At 38.6% G+C, this 17119-nt stretch overlaps 3 protein-coding genes across 5 annotated transcripts in view; all 3 read left to right on the top strand.

Moving 5' to 3' along the window:
- The first annotated feature begins 2211 nt into the window (after nt 1-2211).
- LOC134879915 (uncharacterized) lies at nt 2212-6773 on the top strand. Its single transcript, XM_063906487.1, is given in 3 exon segments — nt 2212-2264; nt 3634-4034; nt 4037-6773. Coding segments are annotated over 3 exon segments (1764 nt in total). The 5' UTR covers nt 2212-2256; the 3' UTR covers nt 5392-6773.
- A 531-nt stretch (nt 6774-7304) lies between these two features.
- Nucleotides 7305-11048, top strand: spcs2 (signal peptidase complex subunit 2). 3 transcript variants are annotated; one of them, XR_010167885.1, is made up of 6 exons: nt 7305-7434; nt 8576-8659; nt 9012-9172; nt 9805-9939; nt 10215-10454; nt 10500-11048. XR_010167885.1 is itself a non-coding variant. In XM_063906535.1 (6 exons), the coding sequence occupies exons 1-5, from the start codon at nt 7390-7392 to the stop codon at nt 10399-10401; spliced, it is 612 nt and encodes a 203-aa protein (XP_063762605.1). In that variant the 5' UTR covers nt 7305-7389; the 3' UTR covers nt 10402-10435; nt 10500-11048. The 3 variants fall into 3 exon arrangements, 2 of the variants coding, with proteins under 2 accessions (XP_063762605.1, XP_063762604.1); XM_063906535.1 differs by having other exon boundaries at nt 10215-10435; XM_063906534.1 differs by having other exon boundaries at nt 10215-11048.
- Nucleotides 11049-11199: 151 nt separating this feature from the next.
- Nucleotides 11200-17119, top strand: part of abcg1 (ATP-binding cassette, sub-family G (WHITE), member 1) — an 18921-nt gene continuing 13001 nt past the window's right edge. The window contains exons 1-2 of the mRNA XM_063906485.1: nt 11200-11864; nt 13557-13767. Coding sequence (XP_063762555.1) covers nt 11802-11864; nt 13557-13767 — 274 coding nt within the window. The 5' untranslated portion in view covers nt 11200-11801. The remainder of the gene's footprint in view (nt 11865-13556; nt 13768-17119) is intronic.

The raw sequence follows: 17119 nt of genomic DNA, 5'->3' as shown, positions 1-17119 counted from the left end.
GAGTGATTACAGAAAGACCCGACGGAGGGTCAAACGAGCTGCACCATCAGAGCGTTCCCGGCTGTAAACGGGTCGGATGAAAATGCTCTTTCTAGTCCATCATGTCATCAACCTCTATCTGTGCTTTATGGCTGAGATAGGAAACCCTGCACTCAGCTCTTCTTACGGGTTCACCATGCTGCTTCCTGGGTGTAGCTTTAGCCTTGCTGCCAGGAAAGGTTTCTGATAGAAATGTGTAGTACGGGTTCCCCAGCTCATAGAAACTGCCGGATGCTAACCTGCATATGTTGGGCAATTTGCACAATTAGGACAAGTTGCGTTAATTAGCATTTTAGCCTAAAGCATGCAGACAATAATTTAAAAATGTCTTCTGAACAGTTGTGTTGTGCTCTCGGGGGTTATTGAGGATGCTGAATCCAGTTCTGACATTTTCAGGATCAGAAATTGTAGTTTCCACCTGAGAGTTGTATTCTCGGTGGGCTGATTTTAACCACCATGAGTAGAGATTGGATATAGAGAGCACAAGATGAACATTATTATCCCTGCTGTAGACAATTTATTTTCAAATCAACAAGCAATCTGTCCAATCCAAATGATCCAGAGTCCGCTAAAACTTCCAAATCGACCAAAAATCCATCAAAATCGTCCCAAATATTGGCATTTTACGGTAAAAACTAAATGTTTTATTCTGAGCTACTCAGAAATGGATTCTGCCTCCTCACTACCCCCACAACCACAACAAAGCTGTTCAACTCGGCCAAGCCATTTTTGGACTATTGTCAATAGGCTATAATGCTAATGCTAATGCTAATGCTAGTTATTGCTACTTATGATAATTGTGCAAATAGCCAAGAATTCATCCGGCTATGTGCCGGGGACCCCTTCTATACATTTCTATCATTAAACGTTGGGGTTCTCCACACGTCCGGGTCCACTGCAGGACTGTTTTTGACTGTAATTCAAAATAGTTGTTTCAGTCCTCATAAATGTTGATGGATTTATAGGTTCAGATTTACCGTAAGTGCTTCTTATCATATCTCATCGCAGCATTTAGTATTCAGGACTGTAAAGTTTAGTGACAGTTTCTGGGAAACATCTCACCAAAAAGCGTCCACACCCCCCTGCTGATATTTAGAAAACGCTCCCTGGTCTCTGCCTCCTCATCCTCAGAGACCAGCAACACAGGTAAGAGCTCTTTGAGACAGGAGTCATGAAATGTGTCAGAGATCTGAGATTCAAGGCTGGATTCTCCAAATGGAGAGAATACAGTAAATCTGATTTCACGGCAGAACTGAGAGCTGTTGAAATAATAACCGTCCGTGTAACCAGACAGACAGACAGACAGACAGACAGACAGACAGACAGACAGACAGACAGACAGACAGACAGACAGACAGACAGACAGACAGACAGACAGACAGACAGACAGACAGACAGACAGACAGGCCAAGCCATTATTTTTCAACTACTGTCCACATAGGCTACAATGCCATTCATTTTTATTGACGCAACTTATGCTAATTGTGCAAATTGTCCAACATGCAAGTTAGCATTAGCAGTTTCTATGTCCCGGGGACCCGTACTATACATTCCTATCCTAAAACTTTGGAGGACTCAACAACTCTGGGTTCACCCTGCGGGCAAGTACACTGATGTGTGCATCGTGACAAAGTCTAGTCTTACATCACAATACAATAAAAATATCGATCCATTGCCCAGCTCTACTTTAAGAGTGTTTATGGCCTCATTTCGGATTTACCGTAAGTGCTTCTTATCATATCTCACCGGCTACAGCAGCATTTAGTATTCAGGACTGTAAAGTTTAGTGACAGTTTCTGGGAAACATGTCACCAGAAAGCGTCCACACCCCCCTGCTGATATTTAGAAAACGCTCCCTGGTCTCTGCCTCCTCATCCTCAGAGACCAGCAACACAGGTAAGAGCTCTTTGAGACAGGAGTCATGAAATGTGTCAGAGATCTGAGATTCAAGGCTGGATTCTCCAAATGGAGAGAATACAGTAAATCTGATTTCACAGCAGAACTGAGAGCTGTTGAAGTAATAACCGTCCGTGTAACCAGACAGACAGACAGACAGACAGACAGACAGACAGACAGACGGACAGACGGACAGACGGACAGACGGACAGACGGGTTTATTTGTTGTGATCTTAACATCTGTGTTGGTAACTCAAATGTTTCTCTTTCCTCCAGAACTCATTGGCTGCTCCGTCTTAAAGCTGCTGTAAACCAGTCAACATGGCAGTGTGAGTAACAGTGTGTTTCAGTTTACTCTGAAAGTCAGTGAGGTGATGCTTCACACTGAACTGTGAGTCTGTAGACAACTACAAAGTGCAATTAGAGTGAGGAAAAGGCTTCTGGTTACTTCCCTGGAAACATGTCTCCTTGCTGGTTTTCAGTCTTGTCATAGTGCCGATCGGACCAGATAGAGCAGGAACTGGTTGCTGGAGGGGGGCCAGTTCACCTCATGGGTTCTGCCAAGAAGAAGTGTGTTTGCACCTCATAGAGTCCTGTTGTGAACCCGGAAATGTTGAGTACAACAAAGTTTCATGTTAGAAATGTAGAGTAGGGGTCTCCAGCACATAGATGCTAACCTGCAGATGTTAGGCAATTTACACCATTAGCATAAGTTACCATTAAGGTCTATGTGGAGAGTAGTTAAACAATGGTTTTGGGGTGTAGTGAGGATGCTGAGTCCATTCCTGACATTGTTAACCAGAAAATGGACATATGTGTACTCCCTGTATACTTTGGATCCATTGGACGGGACTGATTGCTTATTTATTTGAAAATAAGGTAATGATGTTCATCTGGTGCTCTCTATATCCAATGAGCGGAACACTGCCTATGATCAAAATCAGCCCACAGAGAGTAAAAACATGGCCGCTTAAAACTGCTCTTTTTGATCCTGAGACTCAAAAAGGGCAGTTCAATAACCCCCAAACCACTCAGCAGTTGTCCAATTTGGCCAAGCCATTATTTTTCAACTACTGTCCACATAGGCTACAATGCCATTCATTTTTATTGACGCAACTTATGCTAATTGTGCAAATTGTCCAACATGCAAGTTAGCATTAGCAGTTTCTATGTCCCGGGGACCCTGTACTATACATTCCTATCCTAAAACTTTGGAGGACTCAACAACTCTGGGTTCACCCTGCGGGCAAGTACACTGATGTGTGCATCGTGACAAAGTCTAGTCTTACATCACAATACAATAAAAATATCGATCCATTGCCCAGCTCTACTTTAAGAGTGTTTATGGCCTCATTTCACAAGTACACACCTCTGCCCATACCCTGATGTACTGTGGCAATAAAGGACCTCACCTCAAGGCTCCACTAGCTCTTTTATCTACAGAAAAATCTCTTATCAGCGAGTTAGATCGAACAGATTCAGACACTTTTTTGAGTTATTGGTTCCTGCAATAGGAGCACAAGTCCTGTGTTTATTTTACAGAGGGTGGTCCCAGTATGAACACTACCATACAGTAGGAGAACTGTTAATGTCCTGTATAGCAAACATTTTAGCAAACAAGTGATTGACTGTAAGCGTAAGTGGTATTTCTTCTCTATATTCAGCAGTTTTTGAGCTAATGTCTTTAATTCTCTACAGGAATATCTCACCAAAATATGAAAACATCAAATCCAAAGTTCAGATCTTTCCAGGATCTCCTTCTGTCCACCGGCTGAAACCAGAAGCAAAGAACATCGGCTCTATCAGAAAACTGACTCTCGGTGAAAAAGATCCGACCAAGATAAACAAAACCATCTTGCTCGTGGGGGAAACAGGCGCAGGAAAATCAACTCTGATCAACGCTCTGATTAACTACGCCATGGGGGTGAAGTTTGAGGACGATGTCTGTTTTCAGATCGTACAGGAAGAGAAGAAGAGTCAAACAGAAAGTCAGACTTCAGACGTGATCATGTACGAGGTCTTCGGTCTTGAAGATAAAACTCTGCCCTTCTCTCTGACCATCATCGATACTCCCGGGTTCGGAGATACCGAAGGGAGTGAAGAGATGTCATCGTCAGTGAAAGATTACTGGACTTGTTCCGCTCCAGGGATGGAGTCCATGAGATCGATGCAGTGTGTCTGGTGCTGAAAGCGAGTGACAATCGACTGAGTGACCGACTGAGGTACGTCTTTGACTCAGTGTTGTCTCTGTTTGGAAAAGACATAGAGAATAACATCGTGGCCCTCATCACTCACTCAGATTTTCTGACACCTGAAAATGTTCTACAAGCTCTGAAAGATGCAAATATTAGGTGTGCAAAAGACGAGAGGGATCGGCCTGTTCATTTCATGTTTAATAACAACCAGAAAACAGAGAGAAATAAGAGAAATGATCACGCTCTAAAGAATTCTTGGGAATCAACAACAGAAGAAATTGATCAATTTTCAGATTTCCTGAAAAATACCAAACCTCAGAACCTGATCACAACCGTTGAAGTGCTGAATTCACGCATCAGACTGACAGCCTGCATCCACAACATACAGGAGAGGCTTCAGTTCATTGACGGGAAACAGAGAGAGATGAAACAGACTCAGGACGCTCTGAAGAAACACGAAGAAGACATGAAGAAAAACGAGGACTTCAAAATAGAAGTTGATGAAGTCTATAAATGTAAAGTACCTATCGATGAGAGCAGATGGTGGGCGTTAGGTTTGAACTATGGGGGAGCTGTCTGCTGTGAAGTCTGTAAGGAGAACTGTCACTATCCATGCACCGTGGCCGTGAATCCAAGTTTTTGTGAGGTCATGCAATACAAATGCACAACATGCAACAAAACATGCAGTGTATCAGGCCACAGGAATGAGCTCTACTGCACCGTGTGTACTTGGAAATGTCATGAATCCAAACACGTGAAGAAAAAACAATGCACTAAATGTGATGATGAGTGCAGAGTTCCAAGTCATCTGAAAACACACTGGAAATATGTGAGCAAGACAAGGACAGTTAAGAAGACCAAACGTCAGATGAAAGAGATCTATGAGAAGGGTAGAGAAGACACTGAGAAGTCAGCAAGCCTCTTGGAAACTCTCCAGAAGACCATGAGAGACCTGCAGAACGAAAAAGATCAGTTGCTGGAAGAGTCTTTCCAACATGTCGTCAGACTGGATGAGATCGCCCTGAAGGTGGTTTCCCTGGCCACTCTGGTACACCTGGACTTCCTGATCGGCATGATGAACGAGAAGGGAGACACACAGAGGGTCAAGAAACTGGAGGAGATGAAAAGCAAAATGGATGAACATAAACGATTCAAGTCTCTGCTGCGCTTCTGGCATTTTAAAACAGCAGCATTTGGTAAACCAGCCGGGGAGAACGTCAAACAGGAAGTATGGGTGAAGAAAACAAGCCCCCACTGTTGATCCATCTACAGTGGGATGTTGGTATCATCACTTCATAGGGAAATTCAAATTGTAAGTGGGTAATGGTTAGGGTCAAAAGAAATGACCAACATGAATATAACTCTTCCTTAAAGACACACAAAAACAGCCAAGTGGCGTTGAACTGAGAAATAATGGACGTGGATCCAGGTTTGAACGTTCGTGGAACTCCAGACGAACACAGACCCTCAGTTGTGCTCTGGTTTAAAGTGAGTGAGGAACCCCTCCTGCTGTTGAATGCCAGGTACAACAGCACCCTCCCTCCAATATACGGACTTTATAATTGCACTGATCTTGACTACCATGAGTAGTGTTGTGACCAATGGAGACAGAGAGGACAAGAGGAACATTCTCATCTCTACTGTGGACAATTCTTTTCAAATAAGCCCTAAGCCCACAGAGATTACAAATATTGCCCTTTTTCTTGTTGATCCTGAAAATGTCAGAAATGGACTCTTCAATAACCCCCAAAACGCTCCAAAATTGTTCAAATCAGCCATTGTGGCATTAATGCTATTGAATGCCTCTTATGCTAACTGTGCAAATTGTCCAACATGTGTGAGTTATGATTCCACAGTTTCTATGTCTGGAGACCCCTACTATACATTTCTAACATAGAACTCTGGGGTACTACAACAGGACTCTATGAGCTGGCAATGTATGTGAAGGGAAGTATATTGTGTTGCGTTTTTGGAGGAGCCTTCCGATGTACATGACCTAAACTGAGCTGTCGTTGTCCATAAACCCTTCAATGTTTGGATTGACAGTCCTGCAGGAAGACTGAGCAGCTGCTGTCCTCAGAGGCTTTTTACAGATGCAACCTTTAACCGTCATGTTGCTGTAAGAGACGTAATCATTTCTGCGTATATTCTGATGTTATATGAGAACCTGCAGCTTAGATTCTTCCAAATCACACTCATCATATAAAAGAGACGAGGCTTTCTGCTGGAAAGTAGTGAAAGCAAAGCCTCCAGTTGGAGTTTATTTTAGGCAGTTTGCATCTTTAACTTTTTAGATGTTCATCATTGATTGCTTTATTTTGAGACTTCATGATTAGGTTCATTTTTTGCTTCATAATTGAATCGTTTTTGCATTCAATGCCGATGCTTTGTAACCGTAGATGATGATTTTTTAAATCACAACCTAAAATAGTGTATATCAGAAAGGTGTCAGTGACAGATTTGTCAGAAAAGCCTCCTGTTTTTTTAGATTTGTACTCAGGTGGTTTGCATTCATAGCTTTTTAGATGTTCATCATTGATTGCTTTATTTTGAGACTTGAGTATCAGCAGTTTAGTTCAGATTTGTTCTGCTTCATCCTTTAATCATCACCGTATATCAATCAAATAAATAACAGCAAGTAGACTGCTGTGGTCTGCTATTAGTGTGTGTGTGTGTGTGTGTGTGTGTGTGTGTGTGTGTGTGTGTGTGTGTGTGTGTGTGTGTGTGTGTGTGTGTGTGTGTGTGTGTGTGTGTGTGTGTGTGTGTGTGTGTGTGTGTGTTTTAACACATATAAAAACATGAAAATTAAATCAAAAGAAATTAAATAAGGAAAGGGTTTAAAAGCATAAATCACATAACTCATAAGAAAAATGTAAATTCATTAAAGACATCTTTTAATTGGAAAAAAATGTTTTATTAGAACTAAATAATAATAAGAAACTTTAAATAAAATTATAAAAGGGAATTTAAAAAATGTACATTTCCATTTGTAGCTCTTCCAAATAAACACACACAAAGGTTCAAGATGTATGTTCTTATGTCGTTTGTATAATAACCTCCTTCTCCTTCTTAGTAGTAGTAGTAGTAGTAGTAGTAGTAGTAGTAGTAGTAGTAGTAGTAATTAAAGGTAATAATAATATATTTTGCAGTTTTCCTGTTTTGTGTTTGAGGACACGGACTCAAACATGTGATCTGTGTGAGAGCCAATCAGAAGCCTACAGGTCATAGGTGCCGATTTTTTTAACCGGAAGAGAAGAAAATGGCTACAGCTGCGAGGAACGGAAAGAGCGGACTTCTGGAAAAAGTGAGGATTTAAGACTCATTGTTTTTATTCAGCTGGGTTTCCTTCTGTCCCGGAGATCAGGCTGCTGCAGCGGGGAGATCCGCTCAGCCTGCCCCGGGGGAGAGGCGCTATCTGCGGCCAAAGAGAAGCCAACGTTTAGCATTCTGAAGCTAAGCTACAGTTAGCATGCTAAAGTAAACATGTGTTTTTATTTAGATCAGAATCAGAATTCCTTTATTTGTATGGAGGGGAAATCTATCAGTAAAGATAGACGAACAATACACACATTATTGGATACAAAAGCATGCACATAGTATTTAAAATGAAACGATGTAAAGTAAGTTGCAGTCACAATCTTCACTACTGCTAAACAGGTTTACACATACAAGGGCTACTCTTTGGTGTCAGTGGAGCAAACAAACAGAGAGCACGTAGCAAAACAGTTCTATTGTAAAAGCAATTTCAAGACTATTGTCTCCAATAAAGTTCAATAATTAACCTGAGTAATATAATACAGATGGAACAACAACAGGAAATGTTTCCGCTCTGAGTTTCAAATAAAAAATGTCCAAAATTTTGGTGAATCATTTTCTTGGGGGCAAACAAGACATTTCAAAATAAAATGTCCCCAAAAAATATTGAATACTTTGTTTGAAAGAAAAATTTAAATTATTATGAAAAGTCTAAAAAATCTATATATTTAAAAAATGTTTAAAATATTGTGAAGTCATTTTGTTATTTACAAAATAACAAAATATTGATTTTAAAAATGTCCAAAATATTGGTAAATCTTTTTTGGGAGGGGGGCAAAAACAAATGTCCCCAAAAATGTCTTTAAAAATGATGAAAAAGTATGGGTGAATAATTTTGGGGTGAAAAAAGGGACAGTAAACTGTGGAAGTCCACAGCCATTCAGCGTATTTGAGGTCTGGCATATTTGCTTAAGTGTTTTTTAAAGAATACTTTTTATAGCTTGTCATTAATCTCTTTCCATATTCTGCACACACACTGAAGCGGCTACCTTTTAACCCTTTATGAAATCCTTATTCCGAGGGAGTCACGCTTTTAAAATGCTTGTTTACTTAATGCCACTGATGTCTTTCTGGAATATGAATGAGGAAAATATTATCTGTTATCAATTTTCACATTCAAACCTCTTCAGTGGAGGATCGATGAGAAACCCGTGAAGATCGATAAATGGGACGGAGCAGCCGTGAAAAACTCTCTGGATGACGCCGCCAAGAAGGTGAGCTCTGATTGTGAAAGGGTGTCAGCCAAAGTACATTCGTGTGTTTAGCAGTAACGTGACATGCACACCACCAATCAAAGTCGTGCAGCTACAGTATACTGTATGCAACGCATCTATCAGTGATACATACCCTCAGATTCATCAGTATGAAGTCCACCTGCAGATGGGTGGTGTCAAAGCTGCTGTGTTGTGTTCATGAGCTGCTGTGTATTGTGTTCAGGAGCTGCTGTGTGTTGTGTTCAGGAGCTGCTGTGTGTTGTGTTCAGGAGCTGCTGTGTGTTGTGTTCAGGAGCTGCTGTGTGTTGTGTTCAGGAGCTGCTGTGTGTTAAAGCTGCTGTGATGTGTTCAGGTGCTGCTGGAGAAGTTCTGTTACGTGGAGCACTTTGGTCTGGTGGACGGCCGGCTGCTGGTCTGCACCGTGTCGTGTCTCTTCGCTGTCCTGGCTTTAGTGTGGGATTTCCTGCATCCTTTCCCTGAGTCCAGACCCGTCCTCGCCTGCTGCGTGGTGTCATATCCTCACAGGAAGTCAGGAATTACAACAGGAAGTTGGGAAACGCTTAGAAAAATGTTATTATTATTGTTGTAATTATTAAAATATTATTATTGTATATTTATTAAATATATATATTTTTTATTATCATATTTATTAAATATATATATTTAATAAATATATATATTTATTAAATATATATATTTATTAAATATATATATTTATTAAATATATATATTTAATAAATATATATATTTAATAAATATATATATTTATTAAATATGATAATAAAAAATATATATATTTAATAAATATGATAATAAAAAATATATATATTTAATAAATATATATATTTAATAAATATGATAATAATAAATATATTTATTATTATCATATTTATTAAATATATATATTTTTTATTATCATATTTATTAAATATATATATTTATATATTTAATAAATATATATATTTATTAAATATATATATTTATTACAATTCTTATTATTTGTATTATCATTATTATTGTCCTTAACCCGGCCCATGTAGTCAGGAGGAGGGTCCTTTCATTTCTTTATCATCATCATCATCGTCGTTGTTGTTGTTGTTGTTGTTGTTGTTATCGTCGTTATTATTGTCCTTAACCCGGCCCACGTACTTCATCATGATGGGGGTGCTGACGCTGTACACGTCGTACCGGGAGAAAAACATATTCCTGGTGGCTCTGCAGAAGGACCCGGCCGGGATGGATCCCGATCACAGCTGGACCCTCTGCTCCTCCCTCAAACGGTCAGCTCCCAGCACGCACTGCTCTGCACCTGTACTGTCTTTATACACATTATTTAGATTTAGATTTTTATAAATATAAGTATTTATCTTTTATTGTTTACATTTATTTCTATTTTTTGTTTTTAATTATTGATTAATGTTTGTATTTGATTATTTGTATCCAGGTAAATGTAATTACGTATATTTATTTGTTTTTGAATATACTTTAAATGTTTTGTTATTATTTGTATTTGTTCCTAGTTATTTTTATTTATTAATATCTATATTTGCCGCAGGTTTGATGACCAGTACACGCTCAGAGTGTCGTTCACGGACGGGAAAACGAAGAGGACTCGTGACGCCGAGTTCACCGATTCCGTGTCGGCGTTCTTCGACGAGGACGGGACGCTCGCCATGGACCCGTTTGAGAAGAGCGTCTCCAAGCTGCACGACGCGCTGAGCGCCGACAAGAAGAGCAAATAATGCTACAGATAATACATAATGCTGCAGATAATACATAATGCTGCAGATAATACATAATGCTGCAGATAATACATAATGCTGCAGATAATACATAATACTTCAGATAATACTGCAGATAATACTGCAGATAATACATAATACTGCAGATAAAACTCCAACAGGTACTCCGGTGGTTTCTGAGACTGCAGGAGATCTTCGGTTTTTTCGTCACAAGTTTAAACATTTTTCAAACAGGAAAACTTCTTTCGGTTATTAAGACTAAATATCTTTGGTGCGTTCAAAGACGTCCTCTGTGCATTTGTGAGGGACCTTATCGATAATTTAACAAAATGAAGTGCAGCCTGAGATCCTCGGCAGCCGGTCGTCAGTATTTCATCCCATAATAACATTTCAGCTCCACACTCCCTGTTTACAACCCTCAACGCTGATTTGAAATGATTTCATCAAATGTTCTGGAAGAGCATTTCAAGACCAAAATAACAACAACAAGCAAGCAGCCGTGATGGTGAAGGAGAAAACAGGGAAGACAACAGGAAGTCGTCTGAATGTCCAAATTGAAATTTAGATTTGTTTTTTATTATTCCCCGTTTTCTCTGTAACGTCTGAAACAAGCGTGTGAACTCATTAAAGATGGAGATTGTTACGACCCCCCTGACTCAGGTTATTAGGATTATTGTGTTATTAGAGATTTTCAGCTGCACCGCCGCCGCTCCTCCAGCAGAGCGCTGTGTCCCCTTCAGTATCCCGGCTGGGCTAAGAGGTGAAAACGAATCAACGTTCATGTTATTCATTTATACAAATGGACAACTGTATATATTCTAAAAACACATTTGTTGTATAATACAATGCAACATGTATTTATTAATATATATTTCTTTCTTTTTAATAATAGATAAGGTGTACTGTTATTAATCCCCGTGGGGAAACAACTTTTATGAAACCATATCCCCCCAGGATAAATAAAGAATTTGGATTGTGATTAATTATAATACTTAACTATAATACATGTCAAATAATTATATATTTGAAATGTTATTTTACACAAACTGAAAGTGCTTCGCTGTTGCAAATTCCCCTGTAAGGGGTAAAGTAAAGCAGCTTGTCAGGTGGAATTATTATGTAAATGTTTTAAAGTAGAATTAAAAACTACAGTATACATATATTTTCATAAAACCGGCTTCAAACCAGCAAATCATATTTATTAATATGATTAAAATGCCCCAAAAGTCCTGAGTGATTAGACTATATTACATTAAATCAGATTCTACTTCATTCTCACCGCACAGCGCGAGTGTGTGGGCGGGACCTCTGCATAAGGGGCGGGGTCAGTAACTAGGGGGCGTGGTCAGTGTCCCCTCGCTGCTCCTCCTGCAGCCACTCAGTGAGGCTCTCTCGGACTGATGGCCTCTCTGATGGCCGCCTGGTCCGTCCACAACCCCACCGTCACCAACTCCATCATCATGGTGAGTACCACCAGGACTGACACTAGAGGTGGTCGAAGTACTCAGATCTTGTACTTGAGTAAAAGTAGAAGTAGTAAAGGTAGTAAATACATGTAGTGGAGTAAAAGTACACAGTAGCATAAAATGGAAATACTCAAATTAATTAAGCACCTCGAAATTGTACTTAGGTACAGTACTTCGGTTACTTCACACAGCGTACTCTGGATATACGAAACAAAGAATATCAAACAAAATCTTCGGACATAGTGGAATACTTTTTGAGATGTACTTGAAAAATACTCGATAAGTATGTGGGATATACTTGAGATATGTAAGGTACATATATTGGAGAGATATTTCACAAATACTATTGGGATACACTGGGGGCATACTGTAAACATCCTCAAGATGTCTGGGACTTAGGACATACTAGAGAAATGACTGGAGAAATACTCAAAAACTCCTGAGGATATACTGGACACAGTGGAGCTAAATTAGGGACATATTGGACAAACATTTGGGATAAAACTGAAGATAAACTGGATGATATACTGCATAAAACTGGAGAAATCCTCTAAAGATATTCAGAATATACTGAACAGATACTCAGGTCAAAGAAGGTGCATAATATCTCTGAATATGTCTATATATTTGGATATGTTTATAGCATTGCATTTGTGTGTAGTATTTGTGTGTGGTGTCCGACAGTGACCTCCCTGTATGAGGTAGATTAGTGCCACATTAAGCAGCAGGATAAACAACAACAGCCAATCCGAAAACCACTTCCTGTTTGTCCTGCAGACGTAAACACAGGAAGAACAATTCTGAATAATTGAATAATGATTAATATTCCAAAAGTAGTAATAATAACAATAACAATAATAATAATAATAATAATAATATAATAATAATAATAATAATAATAATAATAATAACAACAATAACAATAATAATAATAATAATAATAATAATAATAATATAATAATAATAATAATAATAATAAATAAAAAAAGATTTATAAATATGTAAAATCATTAATGATAAAGAATAGGATATGCAAACAATATTGTTATACATAATAATAATACTAATAATACTAATAATAATAATAATAATAATGATAATAATAATAATAATAATAATAATAATAATAATAATAATAATAATAATGATAATAATAATAATAATAATAATAATAATAATAATAATAAAAATAAAAATAATAATGATAATAATAATAATAATAATAATAATAATAATAATAATAATAAAAATAAAAATAATAATGATAATAATAATAATAATAATAATATAACAATAATAATAATAATAATAATAATAATAAAAATAATAATAATAATAATAATAATAATAATATAACAATAATAATAATAATGATAATAATAATAATAATAATAATAATAATAATAATAATAATGATAATAATAATAATAATAATAATAATAATAATAAAATAATGATAATAATGATAATAATAATAATAATAATAATAATAATGATAATAATAATAATAATAATAATAATAATAATAACAATAATAATAATAATAATGATAATAATAATAATGATAATAATAATAATAATAATAATAATAATAATAATAATAATAATAATAATAATAATAATAAAATAATAATAATAAAATAATAATAATATAATAATAATAATAATAATAATAATAATACCCCTCAGAACACCAACGGTCCCCCTGACCTCATGTTGGACCCCCGGGCGGTGTGTGTCTGTATGGATGGGGGGGCTGAGCGGCAGCCGACGCAGAAGAAGAAACCGGAACTGACGGAGGCGCAGAGGTTCTCCTCGTTACCACGGAGACCGGCTGTCAACATCGAGTTCAGGGACGTTTCGTACTGCGTCAGGGAGGGGCCCTGGTGGAGGAGGAAAGGTACTGCAGCACACTGTTCTACCACTACTACCAGTACTACCAGTACACACAGAACTCATACACTTTGCCTTTAGGCCCCCGTAAGATACAGTTACCTCCTGGCATTTCAATTCGGAAAATAACATCAGTTCCTGGTTTACTGTCAACGTGCAGTGTCAGTTGTGGGCTTTTATTCTGAAACACAAACCTCACTGAGCATGGAAAGGGCTTTTATTTTGAAACAAACAGCCTTGTCTCCTGTTAAGATACAGAAACGTTCTGGTGTTTTAATTTGGGGGAAAAGGACAACATCATTCCCTGGTATCCTGTCAACATTCAGTGCGATTTGGCTTTTATTTTGAAAAAGACCCGGAGACTCCTGTTAAGATACAGTTACTTTCTTTGGTTTTATTTTGAAAAACTAGTTTCATTCTGGGATCCTATCAACATGCGTTATGAGAGATGGGCTTTTATTTTGAAACACAAATTTCATTCTGAGCAACCTGGAACTGGCTTTTATTTTGAAAGATACAGCCTCACCCTGAATCCCCCCTTTGGGAAAGAGTTAGCTTCTATGGTTTTACTTTTGAATACCCAGGTCCATCCCTAGTTTCCTGTGAAGATACATTTAATCTGTGGGGCTTTTATTTTGAAACAACCCGTATTATAATTTTATCAAACGCAAAATAATAAAATGTGTGTGTGTGTGTGTGTGTGTGTGTGTGTGTGTGTGTGTGTGTGTGTGTGTGTGTGTGTGTGTGTGTGTGTGTGTGTGTGTGTGCGTGTGTGTGTGTGTGTGTGTGTGTGTGTGTGTATTGGATTACCTGTAATCCGTTAATCTCTGCTGTAAATACCTGCAGGTCAGATTGGAAACTCACACAGAGAATAAATACACACCTGCAGAGTTCCCGCCATCATGTTAACATTTCCATAAAACAACTCATGTTTGGATTTCTACCTCCTCAATGCATTTTGTCATTTGTAAAATAAATAAGAGAACAGATGTTGCTAAATTAATACATGAATAAATAATATTAAAATGAAGAAATAAACAATATAGAAAATAACACGTTTTTAACATAATAGAACTCTAAAGATAAATATATAAAATAATTAAAGGTATATTAAAAAAGTTTACGAAAAACAAATCAAATAATACATACGTTTAAAATAAGCTTAATTAAATATTCAATAATGAAGAAATAATTAAATTAGACATTTTAAGAAATTAAAGAAATAAATAAGTTTGTAAATAAATGTTTTAGAAATATAAAAACAAAAGGATTGAAATGCTGAAAGAGTGAACAAATACACTTTAAACATAAAGCAGATACATATAAGAATGGGGGGGTAAGAGAATAAAAACATGTTTGTGTTTTTGTTCCAGGTCTCAGAATTACATTTGTATTTCAAAATAAAAGCCCACAAATCTTACTGGTTGTTTACATGAAACTAGAGATGGACCTAGTTTTTCAAAATAAAATCAGGGCTACAGCTTTAATGAATATGATAACTTGTCTCAGTGAAAGCAGGTTATAACGTGCTGTTCCTGCAGGACAATACCAGTCCCCTGTCTAATAACGGCTTCAGGTTTCTCTTTGTTCTGCAGTTTCACCCAGAGCAGGAGGAGGGTACCCACAATGCATCAGGGGGAGGGTCCCCTAACCGGAGCAGATGTGAGCGGAACCTCCTCCTGATGCATCGTGGGTAAATGTACTCTATTTTACACAGGATTCTGGACCCAAATCTCCTTACTACAACTCCAAAAATCATCATGTTTTACACAGGACTCTGGTCCCAAAACAAAGCACATGCAGGAACATCTGCAGCAGCTCTTCAACACATGCAGCATCTAGAGAACATTCAGCAGAGGAAACATGAGCAGTTTACTGAAAGCTGCAGAAACCAAACACTGCAAGAAGCTCCAACACAACGGAGACCAGGGGACACTGAAGAGAGACGCACACAGCTGGAGACCAGGGGACACTAAAGAGAGACGCACACAGCTGGAGACCAGGGGACACTAAAGAGAGACGCACACAGCTGGAGACCAGCGGACACTAAAGAGAGACGCACACAGCTGGAGACCAGGGGACACTAAAGAGAGATGCACACAGCTGGAGACCAGGGGACACTAAAGAGAGACGCACACAGCTGGAGACCAGGGGACACTAAAGAGAGACGCAAACAGCTGGAGACCAGGGGACACTAAAGAGAGACGCACACAGCTGGAGACCAGGGGACACTAAAGACAGACTCACACAGCTGGAGACCAGGGGACACTAAAGAGAGACACACACAGCTGGAGACCAGGGGACACTAAAGAGAGATGCACACAGCTGGAGACCAGGGGACACTAAAGAGAGACGCACACAGCTGGAGACCAGGGGACACTAAAGAGAGACGCAAACAGCTGGAGACCAGGGGACACTAAAGAGAGACGCACACAGCTGGAGACCAGGGGACACTAAAGACAGACTCACACAGCTGGAGACCAGGGGACACTAAAGAGAGACACACACAGCTGGAGACCAGGGGACACTAAAGACAGACTCACACAGCTGGAGACCAGGGGACACTAAAGAGAGACACACACAGCTGGAGACCAGGGGACACTAAAGAGAGACGCACACAGCTGGAGACCAGGGGACACTAAAGAGAGACGCACACAGCTGGAGACCAGGGAGCTGGACTGTGTCTCTGTTGTTTTGGAACATTTGTGGTTTTTTATGTGCGTCTCTTCTGAAGCCGTTGAAAGCTGAAACGTTTCTCCTGGTGGAAGTCTGTTTGCCCCCCGTGGTTGTTGGATGATTGATGAAATCATATAAATGAAAATCACAAATTTCCTGAATAAAATCACCTCCTTTTACACTGCACAGTGTATTCCTGAAGTACAGTGTGTGTACAGTGTGTGTTCAGTGTGTGTACAGTGTGTACAGTGTGTGTTCAGTGTGTGTACAGTGTGTACAGTGTGTCTTCAGTGTGTGTACAGTGTGTGTACAGTGTGTGTACAGTGTGTACAGTGTGTGTTCAGTGTGTGTACAGTGTGTGTTCAGTGTGTGTACAGTGTGTACAGTGTGTACAGTGTGTGTTCAGTGTGTGTACAGTGTGTACAGTGTGTACAGTGTGTCTTCAGTGTGTGTACAGTGTGTACAGTGTGTGTTCAGTGTGTGTACAGTGTGTACAGTGTGTGTTCAGTGTTACTGTGGGTCAGGTTTAATCTGCTAATCTAATTAAAGCCGTGCAGCAGCAGGTTACTGTCGGTCGGCAGGTTTTATTCTTGTTTCGGGTTGTTGACATCTTAGTGTCAAAGGTTTGTACAGAGTGAGTCTCTTTGTTTCTCTCCATTAATCAGCATGAACAGTGATTTCCT

Source organism: Eleginops maclovinus, chromosome 18 (genome assembly GCF_036324505.1).
Source record: "Eleginops maclovinus isolate JMC-PN-2008 ecotype Puerto Natales chromosome 18, JC_Emac_rtc_rv5, whole genome shotgun sequence".
Lineage (NCBI taxonomy): Eukaryota > Metazoa > Chordata > Actinopteri > Perciformes > Eleginopidae > Eleginops > Eleginops maclovinus.
Note: the sequence above shows the minus strand (reverse complement) of the source record. Positions and strands in the feature narration are given on the sequence as shown.

Excerpts from the sequence above, each read along its gene's own strand:
- spcs2 (XM_063906535.1), top strand. The coding sequence starts at position 7,390 with ATGGCTACAGCTGCGAGGAACGGAAAGAGCGGACTTCTGGAAAAA. Across the intron at positions 8,660-9,011 it reads TGGATGACGCCGCCAAGAAG|GTGCTGCTGGAGAAGTTCTG; the intron begins GTGAGCTCTGAT and ends TGATGTGTTCAG. Across the intron at positions 9,173-9,804 it reads CTCGCCTGCTGCGTGGTGTC|GTACTTCATCATGATGGGGG; the intron begins ATATCCTCACAG and ends AACCCGGCCCAC.